The 16,806-nt window shown below is 40.9% G+C and overlaps 1 protein-coding gene and 1 long non-coding RNA gene across 4 annotated transcripts in view; one reads left to right on the top strand and one right to left on the bottom strand.

Moving 5' to 3' along the window:
* wwc3 (WWC family member 3) overlaps positions 1–15,687 on the bottom strand; it is a 181,101-nt gene extending 165,414 nt beyond the window's left edge. For 2 of the 3 annotated variants that reach the window (XM_034180588.1, XM_034180589.1), the window contains exon 1: positions 15,295–15,687. In XM_034180588.1, coding sequence (XP_034036479.1) covers positions 15,295–15,440 — 146 coding nt within the window. In that variant the 5' untranslated portion in view covers positions 15,441–15,687. The remainder of the gene's footprint in view (positions 1–15,294) is intronic. The other variant, XM_034180590.1, reaches the window with a different exon arrangement.
* Positions 12,465–16,806, top strand: part of LOC117519261 — a 28,298-nt gene continuing 23,956 nt past the window's right edge. Inside the window, exon 1 of the long non-coding RNA XR_004563229.1 lies at positions 12,465–12,511. This is a non-coding gene — a long non-coding RNA (uncharacterized LOC117519261). The remainder of the gene's footprint in view (positions 12,512–16,806) is intronic.

Below are 16,806 nucleotides of genomic sequence, written 5' to 3'. Positions count from 1 at the left end.
CATAGTATATGAGGAAGGAGTTACAGTATTTCTAGCCAAAAACTAGGGATGGGTATTGATAAGATTTTATTGATATCAATGTCATTATCGACTCCGCTTATCGATCCGATTCCTTATCGATTCCGCTTGTGAATTTTCTGTGTACCAAAAGTAGGCTTTACAGGTTTTCTATGTCAACAACATTTTAAATTGGTCAACTGACCCTTGATGTCTGCACTCCATTGACTCCACTGGCCCTTGTATAGTGGAGATGATTAATACTTCTCTTCATGCCGGTTTATTTCCCAGCTTTTTTAAACAAGCTGTTGTTGAGCCAATTTTAAAGAAACCATATTTGGATCCATCTCTTCCAAATAGTTACAGGCCAATATCCAAATTAGCTTTCGTCTCAAAGATTTTGGAAGGAAAAAAAAAAAAAAAAAAAAAAAAACAGTAGCAACACAACATAACTGTTTCTTGGAGGAAAACTGTGTTATGGACCTTTTTCAGTCTGGTTTTCGCAAATTGCACTCGACTGAAACTGCTTTGCTTAAAGTGTCTAGTGACACTTTGATGACAGCAGACTCTGGAGAGTATACAGTTCTAGTTTTATTAGATCTGACCTCTGCTGTTGATACTGTTGATCACAGTATCATGATAAACAGGCTTGGGGATCTGTTTGGGATTACTGGTGTTTTAAAATTGTTTGTCATATTTATCTGAGAGATCCTTTACTGTTTATATGAATCAAGTGGGGTGCCTCAGGGATCTGTTCTGTGTCCATTTCTCTTTTTACTGTATATATTCCCTCTTGGCCAAATTATAAGATGTTACAATAACATTTCTTATCATCTCTATGCTGATGACATTCAGTTATATTGTTCTTTCAGAGCCTCTGAGTTTTATAAATTGTCTAGTTTAAATAATTGCCTGACAGAGATCATGCAATGGTTAAACAACAATTTCCTCCAGTTGAATACCGATAAAACAGAAACATTGACTATTGCTCCTGACCATATGTTTTCAGAAATTAGGCAGCATATCAGCTTCTTAGGCTCTTCTGTTCAGTCAAGCCTTAGAAATTTAGGTGTCATTGTTGACGGTTCAATGTCCCTCAATCATCATTCCAAACAGCTGGTTCGGAATTGTTTTTATCATTTAAGGACTATTTCAAAACTCAGATTACTGGTGTCAATGGTTGAATTTGAGATGATTATTCATACTTTTATCTCTTTTTGTTTGGATTATTGTAACTGTCTTTTAACTTGTTTGGATTGCCTTCAGTCTGTGCAAAATGCTGCGGCAAGGCTTTTAACTGGCACCAATAAAATATCCCATATCACTGGTTTCTCTTCATTGGTTGGCAAAAAATTTTAAGTTTCATCTTAAAATTTTATTTTTCACATTTAAGGCCTTAAACGGTCAAGGTCCCTAAGCAGTGGCACAATGTTTCTGTGCCATCATGCAGATTTTTAAGTTTAGGGTGTTCCCTCTCTCTGTTTTGCCGGGTTATTCATTTTTTCATATTAAGAGTTTTAGAGCTTTGCCAAACCATAAACCCAGGCAGTCTGTGAAATCTTCAGTGTGCATTATTTATTCCTTCTTATTGCATATTTCATTTGTACTTTTTATTACTGTGATTTATTCCATATTTAGTGTATATTTATACATGCTGTACAGAGTGCAGCTCAAACCAAAGTCAAATTCTTTGCTTCCTGTGGATACTTGGTGAATAACACAGCCTTTGAGCTGGCTGTTGATAAAAACCCTTACCAAATCTGAATTAAAACTTTTTAAATCATTAAACATGACTCATTTAAAGTGCGCGTCATTTCGCTTCATCTGCGGAGGTGGAGAACGGCTAATGGAGCAAAACGTGTTTTTTAAAATAATATATACAAACACACTGCTTCACTTTAAATGCGCAACAAGTCCGTTTCAGACGATCCACGTTGAGCCTTTCTCTTAAGACTTTATTTTACTCAGTGTGTGGCTTTGCAAACTTGTAGCATCACCTGCTACATTGATTAGCGTTATGGTCGTCTTCTGTGTTTTTTCTGGGAGCGTTACAGTGCCACATACAGGCCTGGCATATGTACTACAGCTTTAGACGAAGCCTCGAAGCAAAGAATTTGCCTTGAATATTTTTTGTAATCGAATTACTCGATGAATCGTTTCAGCCCTAGTATATGGTGTGAGTGTGTACACGTTAGAGGAAATGAAAGCCTACAACTGTCGTGTATGTGCAGACGAGGATGATTTGGGCTGCTGCCGGCGGAACAATTACACCGGGATTTACGCTGTGCCCACAGTTGTGATGATCCACAGCAGTAGCAGTAGCTTTGAATAATTCACCAACATCTGAGTGCTAAAAGTCATGCTGAAACAATGTGGTGTTCTGCACCCTGCGCAAAAGCATCTCCGCGTTATGCATCGCCAGTTAGTACAGGACAGATCAAACCATTTTCCTCGGTCCTCGGCCGTTGAAAAAAAAAAAAAAAAAAACTCAGCTACTTGCTGTGGGGCTGCTGCTCGCTCTTCTCCAAAAAACTCATAATGTCATAATTGTGTTTAGAAACCAGTCACCATTTGCTTTATTATAATCTGTGTAGTTAATTAATAAAATAATCTTCACGGACGATTCGCTTGCGCGCGCACGTAAAAAACAAAACAAAACAAAACCTCTGCTCCCCTGCTGTGGGGCTACTGCTCGCTCCAAAGACTCTGTCATAATTGTGTTTAGAAACCAGTCACCATTTGCTTTATTATACATCTGTGTAGTTATTAAATAAAATAATCTTCGGACGATTCGCTTGCGCACGCACGTGAAGAAGAAAAAAAACTCAGCTGCCCCTGCTGCGGGGCTGCTGCTCGCTGTTCCCCCAAACTCTGTCATAATTGTGAAATAAAGGACAAAAGGGACATACGTCCTACTCACAGGCTGGCTACCAGAGACAGGACATGTTCACATCCAACTCAGTCTAATTCCAGACATCTCCACGTCACTACATATTCAGTCCCTGATTGGTCATCGCGGCGCGACAAGATGAAAAAGTTCAGATTTTTCTACTTGGGGAGGAGGGCAACGCGACGTGATGCGACGCAATATCGCAATATCTGCTTCATTGGTTCAAGGTTCAAAGAAAAGCCGCGCTACAGAAACGGTTGATTACAGACCCGCTACAGGGTCTGTAATCAATGTAGAGAGATGATCATTTTCCTGACAAACACTCCCAAAAATAACAGCCACTCTGAAGGACCTATAAGGGAATCATTAAGCAAAAAGGCTATTGATAATCGGTGGATCGAATAATAATGATACCTGACAGGAACTGGTTCCTGATACCCATCCCTACCAAAAACGAAGCAAAGTCAGCAGCTAGTGACACCAGGAAGTGACGTCACTACGTTAACATCCGCAAGATCATCACACTAACATCCACAAAACCATACCATAAAAGTTAGGAGCAGAATGTGACATTTTAACCTCTTGGAATACCTCTTAGAATAGGTCAAGGTTAGCCATCTTTGAACTTGTCCAAGGTCTGTGTCCCAAGAATGTTCCCTGTGAATTTGAAGACCCTGGCAGTAATAGGACTGGATTTATGCTGAGCACAGACAGACAGACAGACGGACGGATGGAAAGCTTTCGCAAAACCCGATGGCCATATCTGACGGCCTTGAGTAAAAATTGTGCCGAGTTTCTTTCTTCTGTTCAGACTGCAGTCCAGACATTTTTCTTAAAAATATTTTCATTGATTTTCACTTTGTTTGAAACAGATGACACCAGAACAAAAATGTCACACTGCAGTGAGCTGGACACAGATAAGATAAAATAATAACAATAATCTCTGTAAAACAACATCTGCTCCAACAGAAGACTATGTTAGAGAATATCTGAATCAAAGTGCTCTGCTGCACTGAAAAATTATTAGATGATTATTAACATCCAAATGAATGGATATTTGGATGTATTTTTTCATTGGGGTTATTAACAAAATCTTTCTGACCTGGCGGGGATTCTCCAGTTTGAAACATTGGACAGCTTTAGGATATAAATGCATGAGTATATAACAAGTAGAGGACAAAACGGTACCAAAACGTGCAGACAGCAGCAAAGCTCTCCACCTGATGCCCGTTCAAAATTTCAAGCATACACAAAACTTTTTGACTTATTCAGTGGACATCAGCTGACAAGGAACTCATTTTGTGGATGGGAAAATGACATTTGTAGGACAAAAAAAAAACAAAAAAAAACAAACAAATGGAAATCCAAATTTCATATCGACTTGTCCTATGTTTCCTTGAGCCGTCATTGTGTGACACAAGTTTATCACAGCCTGTGCTTGACAAAAATTTACTACCTTCTTTTCTTCCATGTGAAACATCTAAATTGTGACCACAATTTTATCTAAAAGGTTTTTCAGTGTGGTCAATATATTGTTTAATACAACAGTTCACTCAGGTAAATCCTGTAAATCACACTGGAAGCCTACAATATGTAGAAGACACCATACAATAAGCATTTCAATGAGCAGCTGTTAAAGCACGTCTGCAAAGAAGACAAACAGGGAAATACATTATCACTACATTCATCTCTTCGACAATCTGTGGCTGCCGTTGTCCACGTCAAGCAAACGGGTCATTTATATGTACTGCTGCTGCGAAAAAAAAAACCCAACATATTTTTTTAAAAGCTGCAACAACTTGGACCAAATAGCTGACGTGTTTCTGTATGTGTTGCACATCAGCAGAAACTCAGCCTTAGCAATGCGCAGTGAGTTATTGAACAACCAGTATCAGGTGGTGACAGATGACATTCGCCTGGACAAGATAACCTATAAATCTCTGTACAGCACCACAACAAATGCAGATAATGCCAATAAATGCAACAGCCCATAAATCCCTCGCTGAAACACGGATGGCTTGGAGACCTCGTGCAAACCCATATTGGCTTCATATAACATTCCTAATCACCACAGCAGGGGGGCAGTCAAGAAAATCAGGTTTTTCCTTATCTACTTCACATACAGCTACTACATCTTCATGGTTCAAATGATTGAAAAAAAAAAATGTGCTGAATGAAATATGTTGATTGTCTCTTTTCCTTTTAAACAAGTCACACAAGGCAGAAAATCATGCTGGACTCGAGTCTAACCATAGATGGAGTGTTGTTTTAGTCAGGCACAAAATTTCTGCCTTTCCGTCATAATGCAGCAGAGTCAAGATTCTCGCTCTAATTCCCAGTAATCTGCTGAAGTCTGCTTTGAATGCCTGATTGAGCCTGTTTCTGGGCTAGTGAAATCCCAGTCCCCACAACAGCACATCCTTGCAGCTTTCCCAGTGGCCCAACTAGCATTCCTTACATATTTTCGCAAAGATTTCTGGGAGTTGGAGTTATAAGCTCTTGCCTTGCCACACTCAAGAGAATGTGAAGCACTGGGTCACTTTTTTGGGGGATGAAAGCCAACATTATATCAAGTTGAGTTCAGAGCTGTGCTTTAACATCGCGCTCTGACGACAGTGTCTTTGTCGGAAAAGGAAAGGGAATTAGATAACAATAGTGCTCTGTGTCAGGTGTGCAAAGCAGGAATGCACAGGTCACTGGAAGTCATAAATCTAAAGAGCTTTAAAATCTGAGGTCTAGGATGTAGACGTTTCTCTTCCATGAAGGAGAAAAAAAAAAAAAAAAAATCGACATGAGATTACTTTAAAATTCAAATAACACATAACAGAGAGGATTCATATACAGGCGACTGCCAACAGAATTCCGTTTGTGTGTGTGTGTAAATAATTTGCAACAACAGTATCAGACTCCTTCAAAACACAACACACTGGACACATACAGTGACTGTATCAAATCTACAAAAAACATCCAACTTTCAGGAGATGGTTAGAGAATCATAACCTAAAATATGCAGATTCTTTTGTGCAAACCAAATAAGTCTGAAAAATAAAAATCAACAAGTGCAGGAAATTTATAAACCTTGATCAAGTGGGATTTGAACACCATTCAAGACGACTGTAGTACTGCGAACGAAACACTTCCCCAAATAAATGCACTACTAATAACAAGTATTTGTGTTTACATTACTGTAGTACAGCACATTTTGTGCATGCCTCCTCCATTATAACGTCCGCTAAGGAAGTAATAAAATCATCAGTGTTACATTCATCTGTCTATTAGTAGGATTACATCAAAACTGCTGCACGGTATTTGATGAAATTTTCACCACAGAGCATGGAAGACTCCATTAAATTTAGGATGTGATCTGGATCCAGATTCTGGATCGACATTTCACTTCATATAGGCTTTGAAGGATTATGCAAAAAACAACAACAACAAAAAACTACTTCACAGTTCTCAACAAATTTGCACCACAGGTAGAGATATTAGGGCATGGAAAAATCCACTGAATTTTGGAGGCAATCCAGATCTGGATTGGTGGATGTCAGAAATCTCTGCTTGCTCTTGTTTCCTCTGCAGAGCAGGTCAAGATCACCAGCTTGTCAGCAGAATGTCTCAAAAAGCCAATTATGGATTTCATGGGTGGAAAGGTGAAGATGTAGGCCTTAGTCATGCAAACGCAGATTTTGAAGCCGATGTGGATCAGTCATAACTTTTTGTGGATGTATCTGTGGGTTTCTGTGGCTGTGTCCCAATTCAGAGGCTGCACCCCTCCTTGGCCACACACGTCACAGTGGTGCAACTAGGCCTTCTCATTTCAAAGGCTCCTTGGAATGTAGCCAACAGGTGTATCCTTTGCGGCAAAACAATCCCATCCAGTCACTGCGTTCAGTTTGTTTGTTTTTAACCCCAAGACAAAACGTTCGGTAGATTTAAAAAACAAACAAGCAAATAAAAACAGACAGACAAGGTTAGGCCCCGTATGTACAATTGCAAATATGCAATGTTTATAAGTATAAATGAGTATTGAAAAATGATTACTCCAAAAGGGGTTGCTCCCACTATGCTAATTTGTTGCATGCAGCTGTCAACATTGCTTGGTGACAGAAGGTAGGAGCAGGATAAGCTAATGACGCAATAGCAAAATGCTCCATGGGCTAAATGGTCTCATTTCAGAAGTTTGTTTGGGCTTCCAGTGTCTTTGTGGTGCACAATCTCAGAAGGATGTAGCCCCAGAATAGAGGCTGCTTGAGTTTCACATACAGTAGTGTTCAGAATAATAGTAGTGCTATGTGACTAAAAAGATTAATCCAGGTTTTGAGTATATTTCTTATTGTTACATGGGAAACAAGATACCAGTAGATTCAGTAGATTCTCACAAATCCAACAAGACCAAGCATTCATGATATGCACACTCTTAAGGCTATGAAATTGGGCTATTAGTAAAAAAAAAAAAAAAAAGTAGAAAAGGGGTTGTTCACAACAATAGTAGCATCTGCTGTTGATGCTACAAACTCAAAACTATTATGTTCAAACTGCTTTTTTAGCAATCCTGTGAATCACTATCCTAGTATTTAGTTGTATAACCACAGTTTTTCATGGTTTCTTCAGATCTGCGAGGCATTAATTTTGTTGGTTTGGAACCAAGATTTTGCTTGTTTACTAGTGTGCTTGGGGTCATTGTCTTGTTGAAACACCGATTTCAAGGGCATGTCCTCTTCAGCATAAGGCAACATGACCTCCATCCATCCATCCATTTTCTTCCGCTTTATCCAGAGTCGGGTCGCGGGGGCAGCAGCTCAAGCAAAGCCGCCCAGACCTCCCGATCCACACACACCTCCCGCAGCTCCTCCAGGGGAACCCCAAGGCGTTCCCAAGCCAGCTGAGAGATGTAGTCCCTCCAGCGTGTCCTGGGTCTTCCCCGGGGCCTTCTCCCAATGGGACGTGCCCGGAACACCTCTCCAGCGAGGCATCCAGGGGGCATCCGGAAAAGATGCCCGAGCCACCTCAACTGACTCCTTTTGATGTGGAGGAGCAGCGGCTCAACTCCGAGCTCCTCCCGAGTGACCGAGCTCCTCACCCTATCTCTAAGGGAGCGCCCAGCCACCCTGCAGAGGAAACTCATCTCGGCCGCTTGTACTCGCGATCTCGTTCTTTCGGTCATGAGCTGATTCTCATGACCATAGGTGAGGATCAGAACGCAGATCGATCAGTAAATTGAGAGCTTTGCCCCCCTACTCAGCTCTCTCTTCACCACCAACATGACCTCTTCAAGTATTTTGACATATCCAAACTGATCCATGATACCTGGTATGCGATATATAGGCCCAACACCATAGTAGGAGAAACATGCCCATATCATGATGCTTGCACCACCATGCTTTACTGTCTTCACTGTGAACTGTGGCTTGAATTCAGAGTTTGGGGGTTGTCTCACAAACTGTCTGCGGCCCTTGGACCCAAAAGAACAATTTTACTCTCATCAGTCCACAAAATATTCCTCCATTTCTCTTTAGGCCAGTTGATATGTTCTTTGGCAAATTGTAACCTCTTCTGCACGTCTTTTATTTAACAGAGGGACTTTGCGGGGGATTCTTGCAAATAAATTAGCTTCACACAGGTGTCTTCTAACTGTCACAGCACTTACAGGTAACTACAGACTGTCTTTGATCATCCTGGAGCTGATCAATGGGTGAGCCTTTGTCATTCTGGTTATTATTCTATCCATTTTGATGGTTGTTTTCCAATTTTCTTCCACGTGTCTCTGGTTTTTTTGTCCATTTTAAAGCATTGGAGATCATTGTAGATGAACAGCCTATAATTTTTTGCACCTGCGTATAAGTTTTCCCCTCTCCAATCAACTTTTTAATCAAATTACGCTGATACATTTTCCTCAGGCTTTCAAAGAGAAAAGCATGTTCAACAGGTGCTGGCTTCATCCTTACATAGGGGACACCTGATTCACACCTGTTTGTTCCACAAAATTGACGAACTCACTGACTGTATGCCCACACTACTATTATTGTGAACACCCCTTTTCTACTTTTTTTTTTACTAACAGCCCAATTTCATAGCCTTAAGAGTGTGCATATCATGAATGCTTGGTCTTGTTGGATTTGTGTGAATCTACTGGTACCTTGTTTCCCATATAACAATAAGAAATATAATCAAAACCTGGACTAATCTTTTTAATCACATAGCACTGCTATTATTCTGAACACTACTGTACTTCCACCATTTGAGTAAAAATTTGTGTGATGCAGCAATGCATTCTGGGAAAATGGTTGACATGCTCCACTGTATGTGATTGTGTCACTCTGCAGTTTATCTGGTGTGTGTTTAAGGTGATCTGTTGGTGTTAGTGGTTCCCAGAGAGCATGGTATTCTCTTCTGTGAAGCTCCAGAATGTGCATCTCAGACAAGCAAACTAAAAAAGCTGGATGCTTACCCATGAATTTCGAGTGCCAGCTTTTCCATTTTTTTCAGACTGCTCATGATCAAACTTCTCAAGATCTTCGTGTCTGTCCTCTGCCTCTTCTTTGAATGCTAGTAACTCTTTTCCCAGTCTTTTCCTAGATAGAATTTCTTGCAGTTGTTTCCTGTTTAACTCTGACAGCGGTGCATCAGAAGCTGTATTTGATCCTGTCTGGTCTGCCTCCTCCTACTCCTGGGCAAGCATGAATGGAGGGGAAGGAGGTAGACCAGCCAGTGTGTCGACTAGTTGTCTGGATGAGATGCACATTTTTATGCACAAGGCCGAAATACATGAAACTCAGGCAGCCTCTATTGGGACACAGCCATTGGAACTCCCATTGGCATCCATTTTACTTGTACTCTGGTGCAATGATGCCCCACTGCAACTTGATCACTGTGACAGACAGGTAAACAGAGAACCTGTGGGTCATGGCAAAGGTACGTGCTCTCCAAATGTCCTCTGGAAACCGCTGTCAACTACAGAGGAGGCCAAAGTTTATGGGATTGACACTTTTTTTGGTCCATTTGCCTGTACCTCAAAGGCTATAGAACAGATGTCACCTCAGGTTGGTGAAAAGCTGGACCTTAGGTTATGGAATGAAGGATGATATTTCGAGGTAGAGCGAGATCTGAGTTTAAGATTTTCTATTACACAGTCCATAGAATTTCAAGAATCAATGTTATAGCCTCACAAAGACGTATGCTGCATCAGAAAGTATTCACAGCGCTTCACATTTTCCACATTTTATGTTACAGCCTGACTCCAAAATGGAGTAAATTCAATTACAGCCTCAAGTCTTCTTGAATATGATGCCACAAACTTGGTGCACCTAATCTTTGGGCAGTTTTGCCCATTCCTCTTTGCAGCACCTCTCAAGTGCCATCAGGTTGGAAGGGGTGCATTGGTGCACAGACATTTTCAGATTGCTCCAGGGATGTTCAACTGGATTCAGGTCTGGGCTCTGGTTGGGCCACTCAAGGACATTCACAGAGTTGTCCTTAAGCCACTCCTTTGATATCTTGGCTGTGTGCTTAGGGTCATTGCGCTGCTGAAAGATGAACCGTCACCCCAGTCTGAGGTCAAGAGCGCTGTGGTGCAGGTTTTCATCCAGGATGTCTTTGCACATTGCTGCATTCATCTTTCCCTTAATCCTGACTAGTCTCACAGTTCCTGCCTAGGAATGGATATTGAAAACTGGTTCCTGTTAAGAATCGATAAGAAATCTTTTTAGGGATAAGGAGGGGTTGAATTAGTATGTGCATGTGCTAGTTTGTGCATGTATTATTCGAGCGGTGCATGTAATTTTATACTGCACTTGCACTGCTGCAAGTAACTTTATCCAAATTTTATCAACTATAAGTACCAGTAGAATGATCCAATAAAGGAATAAATAAGGAAAAAAACAATTTCCAGTGTGTTGTCTTCATCTTCCCTGCGTTCAATGGCTCTCACACATGGAGCAAGTTGCTGTGCTCTATTTGTTGTGGAAAGCTGACAAATGTCACCAGCGGCACCATCCCTGGGTTCACAACAACCTCACGAGATGTTCCCAATTTGGGGAGTTTCATTATTTGCTGCAGCAGCTGCAGCAAATAAACTGCAGCTGCAGGAGCTCCAGTTTGAGGACCTCCTGCCCTGTAAACAAAGAAAAGAAAAAAAAAAACTGGCTGCCGCTGCGGTTCCTCGCTCTCTCTCCCCTCAAACTCTGTCATCATTGTGTTATAAACCAGTCACCATTTGTTTTATTATACATCTGTGTAGTTAATAAAATTATCTTTCACGGATGATTAGTTCGCACGCGCACATGAAAAAAAAAAAAACAACTGGCTGCCGCTGCGGTTCCTAGCTCTCTCCCCACAAACTCTGTCATAATTGTTTTATAAACCAGTCACCATTTGTTTTATTAGTGTAATTAATAAATAATCTGCACGGGCAATTCGTTCGCGCACACATGAAAAAAAAAAAACTGTCTGCCGCTGCTGCTGCTCTCCCCTCAAACTCTGCCCAGAGAGGAAGAGTCTGACACATCAGAGGAGGAGTTTTAAGGTTGATATAAAACTGACTTTTGGTTGTGCAAGTAACTTTTTTTTGGTGTTACTAGCACCAGTGCAAGTAAGTTAAAATATGCATTTTGACCACTGGGGATAAGAAATCCCTCAATTTCCCCAAGGGAGTCTTTCCAAGGGATCAATAAATTTCTACCTAATCTAATCTAAATGATTTGATCCACCAACATCAATAGCCTATTTGCTTAACTATTTCTTTATCGGTTCTTCAGTTCACATTATGCCGGAGCTAGCCGGTGGTCAATCTTTGTCTCATCAGACCAGTGTATTGTGTTTCTCATGGCCTGAAAGTCCTTCAGGTGCCTTTTGGGAAACTCCAAGGAGGCTACCATGTGGCTTTTACTAAGGAGTGGCTTCCATCTGGCCACTCTACCATACAGGCCTGATTGGTGGATTGCTGCAGAGATGGTTGTCCTTCTGGAAGGTTCTTCTCTCTCCACAGAGGAATGCTGGAGCTCTAACAGAGTGGCTATCAGGTTCTTGGTCACCTCTCTGACTAAGGCCCTTCTCCCCCAAACGCTCAGTTTAGATGGGCAGCCAGCTCTAGGAAGAGTCCCGGTGGATCTGAGCTTCTGGTGGATGATAGAGGCCACTGTGCTCATTTGGAGCCTTGAAAGCAGCAAAAATGTTTTGCAGCAGAAATGTTTCTGTGCCCTTCCCCAGATTTGTGCCTTGAGACAATCCTGTCTCAGAGTCTATAGACAATTCCTTTGACTTCATGCTTGGTTTGTGCTCTGACATGCACTGTCAACTGTGCAACCTTATATGTAGACAGGTGTGTGCCTTACCAAATCACATCCTATCAACTGAATTTACCCCACGTGGACTCCAATTAAGCTATAGAAACATCTCAAGGATGATCAGTGGAAACAGGATGCACCTGAACTCAATTTTGAGCTTCATGGCAAAGGCTGTGAATACTTATGTAAAGGTGACTTCCTAGCTTTTTTTTTTAAATAGGTTTGCCAAAAAAAGAAGCTTTTTTTACATTGTCGTTATGGAGTATTGTGTATAAAATTTTGACGACAAAATTAATTTCATCCATTCTGGAATAAGGCTGTAACATAATAAAATGTGGAAAAAGTGAAGCCATGTGAATACTTTCTGATTGCACAGTATATGTATGTTTATATGTGTGTGTGTGTGGTTGGGGGGGGGGGATATTTCATACAATATAATAATCAAACCGCTAAAATTGTACAGCCTCTTCTGGAAATCACATTTCTGGAATTCATGTTCAGTATTGGAATTCCAATGTGTATGATCCACTTCAGGAAGTGGGCCAATTCCAACAGTGTGCAGAATATCAAGAATGACCAACCAGTATTACCCTTGTGGAGATATATGTATTCTAATCCTGAATGTGGTGTCTTTCCTGCACAGGGAACAGTGACACATGCTGTCGAGCTGCACCGATTCCAGTGTATGTTGAACTTTGACTGCAGTCTGTGCGAGAACCAATATATTTTCCAGATCAGTGTGAATATATGTAAAGACTTCCATAATCAGGACAGGTGATATTTGTTGCAAAAAGCAAATCAATCAAGATCTATTTTGTGAATAGGCTCTGAACTGATGAAGCTTTTCTGAAAGAAGAATGAAATGTTTTCAAGGAAATAAACAATTCTGCTTGACCTGACTCAGCCTACTTGGACAACATAACCTGGATGACTGAGAATCTACACAGATGGCTCAAGAGAGATTTCTGAATAAGAACGTGTAAACAAATGGAATTGGACCTGGACCATATTGTAATTCTACTTTTGTGCAAAACCTCTGGAAGTGAGCAAAGCTGATGCAAAGATCAAGAGGTATTGTTTCAGGGTTTGCACGCATTTAACAAATTAAAATCCAACCAACTGAACAGAAATTACTTTCCAAAGTTGCCAGATAGCACAGACAACACTTGATGAGAGCAAAATTTTTGTAATTTTATCCAAATTCCCATACTCTATGAACAAAAACATTAAGGCTGTTGATACAGATACGCTACTGTACACACATTGCGATTTGCTTTTAGTACAGCACATATTGGGCCTCTTTCACAAACAGTGTGTATGCACAAATCTGTGCTTAAACCATGACCACGAACATTTGATGCACAAATCTAGGATTCATCTTGTTCTTCCCCAAACTCAAGCATACTCTGAACAAATTTAGAATTTTGTCATATTACAGTCTAACAGTTTTTGGCTTTTGTTAAACTGTATATTAGGCAACACAATGGCTTTGCGGTTAGTGTTGCCTCGTAGCAAGAAAGTCCTGGGATCATTTCCCACCTGTTCCTTTCCATGTGTAGTTTGCATTCCCTCCCTGTGTTTCTGTAGGCTCTCTCCGGGTGCTCCAGTTTTTCCTCTCACATACAGGTTTGGTGAATTGGTGACTCTAAATTGTCTATATGTGTAAGCCCTGCAATAGACTGACAGCCTGTCCAGTTTGTACCCCGACTCTCGCCTAATGTCTGCTTGGATAGACTCCACCCCCTCCCCCAAACACACACACACAATTATTTTAATTTATTAATTGGCAGCATATTAAAGTTGGTGGCCAAGTGGTTAATGCGCTTGGTTTCAGTTCAGAAGGTTCCGGGTTCAAATCCCACCCCTGCCACATTTCTCCATGTAATGTGGAGTTGCGTAAGGAAGGGCATCCGGCGTAAAACTTGTGCCAATTCAACATGCAGATCCACCTTGGATTTGCTGTGGCGACCCCAAGTGCAAACAAGGGAGCAGCCGAAGGGACTTACTTTTTTACAGCATATTAAAGGCCATGGATATATGAATGACTCCAATTTACCTCCAAGCAAGTCTAATTAATTTGCTTTTTTTAGCAGCAATGCTATTCTTGCTAAAAATGTATATCATTATTAGAGCCCGACCGATTTCGGCCGATAGTGAGTACATTGAAAAGGGCTTATATCGGCCGATAATATCAGCCGGCCGATATAAGCCCTTTTCAAAGTACTCACTATCGGCCAAAATTTTACAGATAGAATGCTGATAATTTCTGATAAACAGAACAGTTACTGAAATAATGTTTGTGTCGGCAATGTAAAATGTCCTTGCACCGTTTTTCCAGTAGATGGAGCTATGACTCCATTCAACTGAGAGCTGCTTACACCCCTGCTTAAATGTGTTCATAACCGGCCCCTGTAGTTCACCGTCACACTGCACTGATCGGCTGATAAAAGCATACAAGTAAGTTTATAAGGATGTTGTTTGTACAAAAAATAATATCGTCTGATTTATCGTCTATCGGCAAATCAGCCGATTTATCGATTATCTGCATTTTTTTCATCCAAATATCGTTATCGGCATCGGCCTCAAAAAATACATATCGGTTGGGCTCTAATCATTATTGTTATTTTGTTCTTATTAGTGAATGAGGCTCACTATTACTTAAACTATACAATGTTACAGCTTAGGTGCAACCCTATTAAAGCCAACCATAGAGTTTAAAATTTGTCGCCTAGTAGTCACTTTGCTTCTTACTGGATGCTGTACTGTGGCTATTGACATGGCACCTATCAATACCCACTTAAAGTTTAGTCCAAATGACACAATTACATCGATCATTGCTGGTTATATTGGTTTGGGGCTGGAGGGGGAGTTGAGGCATCCTGAGCCCCCCAGTGCCTACGCCACTGACAACTGCTGCCAAATCTCAGCTGATTCATAACCACTGCAGCCTTGTTTCACATCAAAACAGAATGAATCAAAATAAACAAATTAAGTGGCCAAATTTTTGGAGTTCCCTCCCTCCATCTCTGATATCTTCCTCACAGTGATTTTGGGGGAGACTTGTTGAATTAATCTTACTTTTTGTGTGTGCATGTACATAATCCCGGGCCTTTACATAGTACATACCTATCTCTGGGGTCAATCCACGATGTTTGCCGGGTATTGTGATCGATAAAAAACACTCTCCCGTCGTAATCCCGGGCTTCCTCCCAGCCGGCGGGCAGCGGCAGCTCCGAGCTCTCTGCCCGCTTTCGGCCGCTGGTCCACGGCATCGCGTCAGGACGGGTGAGGGGGCAGCAGCCCGCCGCAAAAACTTCGCCTTCACTGCATTCCCACACGCCCACAGCTCGACGCAGTCCGCGGCCACAGGAGTGGAAAGACTAAAGTAAAACTTTCCGCCGCGGTTCCCTGCAGTGAGAGCGCCGCTGTTGTTCTCAGAGAGCCCGCAGACACACGCAGCCTCTGCGCTCCTCCATGTTCGCCTCTGCCACCATACTTCATTCCTGCCTGGCCATATTCGGCTCCAGCGCATTTGCATAAACGGTGGACGTACGACTCCCCTCTGTCCAATGGGGACACTTCCCAGCTCAGCGCCTTCATTATTAAAGTTTACTACGGCCGCGAAAATAAGATTACTGGACAACTCGGCAAAACACGACTTGGTTTTAGTAAATTGTTTCGCTGCATAGCAACAGAGGCGGCGATTTAAAAAAAAAATACGCCAATAACACGTTTCATCTTCAAACGACCTGCGACACCAAGTTCAGCACTTACATCATTACTACTACAGAATGGAAAGCGCACACGACTGAAATATGGCAATAATTTACACAATTTTAAGTTTAATTCAAGGACTACGCCCCCATTAAACGTTCCAGTTTCCGTGCATTCTAGTTTTGTGGCTCGTTCGCGCCACCGTGTGTCTGAAATGAGAATGCAGCTTTATTATTTAAAAAATAATAATAATAATTTGGAAGCAGTTCTTACAAGAGAACCGCTTTCTTTTCCTTTGGTGATAATTAAAAAAAAAATACGTATAAATGTACAAATCCACCTTTTTTGTTATCTTAGAAACATCTTACCCCATTATGATTTTTTATTATTATTTTTCAACATTTGTACAGGCTTCAATATGACTACTCTACTGTCTGATTTCTAAACTTCAACAATAAAAAAATGTTTCAAAATATGATTTACCTGAAAATTTTATAATACATCAATAGAGTAATATTAAAATAATTTAAAAATATTTAATATTTAGTATTTAGTAGTATTTAATGTGGCATTTAGTATTTAGCATTTAATGTCACAGTATCATAGTCATTTCCACCACAGAAAAAATTTTTCCCTCTAAAAAGTCTCCATAAGACATTGTTATGGTGGTTGCTATGGAGATGCACGTTGACATCAGAGCACATGCCTGATATGGAGATTTAAATATATTCATTTAGGTTTATATATACGGGTTGCCGCGGAAGCCATGTTTTTGGTTTTGTTTTGTCTCTAACTTGCTTCTTGCTTTGTCTGTAACTTACTTCTAACAGCCAGCTGATAGCTCTCACTGCCTGAAACGATGAGATTTATACACCAAGCTGACTTGAAATGAACCATTGTACATTAAATTGACTTTACTGACGA

This window comes from Thalassophryne amazonica, chromosome 10, assembly GCF_902500255.1.
Source record: "Thalassophryne amazonica chromosome 10, fThaAma1.1, whole genome shotgun sequence".
NCBI lineage: Eukaryota > Metazoa > Chordata > Actinopteri > Batrachoidiformes > Batrachoididae > Thalassophryne > Thalassophryne amazonica.
Note: the sequence above shows the minus strand (reverse complement) of the source record. Positions and strands in the feature narration are given on the sequence as shown.